The 3,126-nt window shown below is 44.7% G+C and overlaps 1 protein-coding gene across 2 annotated transcripts in view; it reads right to left on the bottom strand.

Annotated features, from left to right (window-relative positions):
- TSHZ1 (teashirt zinc finger homeobox 1) overlaps nt 1-1,818 on the bottom strand; it is a 450,739-nt gene extending 448,921 nt beyond the window's left edge. Inside the window, exon 1 of one of the 2 annotated variants that reach the window (XM_044067114.1) lies at nt 532-1,818. In XM_044067114.1, coding sequence (XP_043923049.1) covers nt 532-571 — 40 coding nt within the window. In that variant the 5' untranslated portion in view covers nt 572-1,818. Of the gene's footprint in view, nt 1-17; nt 255-531 lie in introns of those variants that run through there. The other variant, XM_044067113.1, reaches the window with a different exon arrangement.
- Nucleotides 1,819-3,126: the final 1,308 nt, after the last annotated feature.

Genomic DNA, 3,126 nt, shown 5'->3' with positions numbered 1-3,126 from the left:
GACGATACTATACCCACTGTCTATCGCACACATGTACCGTTGCCATTTTAAAACACGACTTAAAAAAAGACTGCAACCCAGAAGCAAGAAGACAGGGCCATAAAAAAGGCCTCCTTCCTGGCTTCCACTGCAGAGGCGAGGCTGACAGTTTTTGATGGACATCTGACAACGACGCCAGTCTTGGCAGCAGCGGCAGCAACAAGCTCCATCACAGACAACCGGCCAAACCTGCCTGCGCGCATGAAAATGCTGCAAGGCGACACTCGGGTCAAATGCACACAGACACACACACACACACACTACACAACCTGCTATTTAACAAGTTACGCCTTACTGTCGTCTCTGCCGTCCTCCTCCTCACACCTACCCCACCCCTGATTAGTTACAGAAGAGTCCCTTTCAGTGACCGGCCTGGCTCTCCGTGCTACTCAGGGGGCGGGTAGGGAAGAAAGTGTACATCTGATGGGAGTCCATCGTTTCGGAAGTAAACTAACTAAATGGGTGGAAAAAAGAGCTTAAGATTAGGGTTACCTGCTGAACGCCGGGGTGCTTGCTGCTTCCTCCTCGGCATGCTTCTGCTGGAGAGTTTCCGCAGGACTTCAGTTTCACTCTTTTCATGCAGAACCGCTTCAATTCGCCACAGCCAACACAGAACCCGACTCACTGTCCGGTGTAATCGTCCTTCTCTCACAAAAAAAAGTTTATGTGTGTGTTGGTGGGGATTCTGAATTACTTTCTTTGAAATGTCTTCCCTGGTATTGCTGGCCGTACGTTGCTACAGCGAGACGACACCGGCAACTCCAACACTGGCTGGCGAGTGCCCAAAGGATAAGAGATAGTAATGCCCTTGTGTCTTATTTGTTTTACTATTTGTATTTTTTCTTTTTTTCCGTTGTAGTGAAGTGCCCTTTCCGGTTCCAAATGTGCCCCCGGACTCGGTGGGCCCTAGCACGGGCTGCAGCGGGGTTGCCGCTGGCGACAGTGCGTAATCAAAACTCTCGATCAAGACGGACACAAGTCACTCAGGAAGCGAACTAGAGTGTCGAGGCAGCAGCTGCTGCGGCTGGAGCGTTGAGACAGAGATCCGCCTTCCTTTGCCCCGACCCTCGCAGGCGGGCATGTGTGAGGGAGCTGTTGTAGTATTAACGAAAGGTTGAGAGGGTGCAGTAGGCACTCCCCCCTCCACCACCACATCCACCTTGAGGGTAAGATCAAAGTGTCTCTGAATAAAGAAAAGACACACACCTAACTTTCGAGGGGCTCGGATCTTAACAAGTCTCAGACCTGAGCTGCGACAACGCCTCAGCAGTAACCACAACATAGTCCACTATCCAGTCCATTTCCAGTAGTTTTTTTTTCTTTTGCCCAGTCTAAATAAAAAAAAGAACCAAAGTGGCAATTCTGTGACTAGTAAGAGTAGCTCCTCCTTCACCTTTAAAGATCAAACTGGCTTAGCGGGTGTCTTGCTGTTGAGTACTTTCACTGTCTCTTCTCTCCCCTCTTGGTCGGATCGCAGCTTTGGACGCTAAATGAAATCTTTCAGATGTAAGTCTGAACCCCCTTGGTTTGTCTGACTGAAATGTTGAAGAGAAACACGGTTCAAAAGGTATATATGAAATGTATATATCGCCGAAAGGTGGAAATGACTGATTTTTTTTTTTCGGAAACTCCTGAGAGAGTGGGGTTGAAAAAGGGACTTCAGCGAGAGCGACAGAGACCCTCACTGCCCGTTTTGAGGAAAATATCACACACGGACACACACAGTCACGCACTCACACTGAGATCTTAAAGCTTTCAGGCAGTCTTAACTGATAGACAGATACATCGAGCTGCCTTGCCTGCTTCAGGTTTATTACTCCTCCTCCTGCTGCCAACGTCACTCTTACAGTTGCAAATGGATCTCATACCCAAACCCTACCTGTCAATCTTTTTAATTGCTTTGTTTTCTTTTTTTCCCCAGTGCTAAACAATATGACAAAAATAAGCCTTAATACAGCTACCCGCGTTACAGCCTCACTACGCGTTTGAGACTCAAAGTGCAGCAAACGCTCAGTTTTTGAACTTATGAATCGGTTCCGTTAATTGGATTAAGACAGGTTCATTTTAAATAGTTTTTTCCAGCCATAATACAGGTTTGCATAACACTGTTCGACATGTATGTACCATAGTAGTAGCTACTATTGATAATTCATTTTAAACATTTGATAATTAAAAAAAAAAAGTTTAATGCAAAACGGCACTTTTTAACTTTAGTGCAAGATGACCGCGCCAGCTGTGTGTGTGTATCATCGCGGTGCCTAGATAGAATAGATTTCGCAGAATTAAATATGTCGCATATCTGTAAATGACATGTACTATATCGGGCAGTGAACCACTACCGCCACCCAACCTCTTGTCTCTTTTTAAAACGTTAAATTCATCCTCCTACATCTTTCCACTTTGAACGCAGCAGGCAACATCCGGCTGACACTTTCTAAACAAGACAGTTACCTTTCCAAAAATGCTGTCACAAAAGATGCATCCCCTCACAACACAAATGAACAGCGTACCATTAATGTGTCAAATGGTGAGAAGAAAAGAAACGGCAAGTAAACATTCATCTCACTGCACAAATTATTATCCCGATGCTTGTTGATATTTACTTATACATTGCATTGTAATGGTTAAGTAAACTATTGTAGTGCTAACATTTGCAGCTATGGCACAACAGTGATAAAATAACAAAAATTACTAAAAGCAAATTTAATACATAAAAACCAACAACGAGACACATGCTGTAAACGTGTAGCCTAAACTAAATAACAAACCTGGTAATAAAATGGCATTTTAGTACAGAACGCCCCTGGCCCACAAACAGAAGGCATGAAAATGGAATATACAAGCAAAAAGCGCTATCAGAAAGACGTGGGAAAAATTCTGCACCAGAATTACATTTTATCATACGCACTGCATCTAGGGCTACTTTAGTCATGAGAGTTACCAATGATGTATGGTCGTGGTAATATTATGCTTCAGCACTTCCACAGAATAAAACCTTGGCTAGCTGCATTAGAACTGGTGGTGGTGGTGATTGGGCAGGGGGCTTACCTGCACTCCTAAGGAACTGCTCAAAGACACACGTTGACA

Source organism: Protopterus annectens, chromosome 3.part1 (assembly GCF_019279795.1).
Source record: "Protopterus annectens isolate FY-2018-M chromosome 3.part1, PAN1.0, whole genome shotgun sequence".
Taxonomy (NCBI): domain Eukaryota; kingdom Metazoa; phylum Chordata; order Ceratodontiformes; family Protopteridae; genus Protopterus; species Protopterus annectens.
The sequence above is the reverse complement of the archived record's forward strand: the minus strand, read 5'-3'. Positions and strand labels throughout refer to the sequence as shown.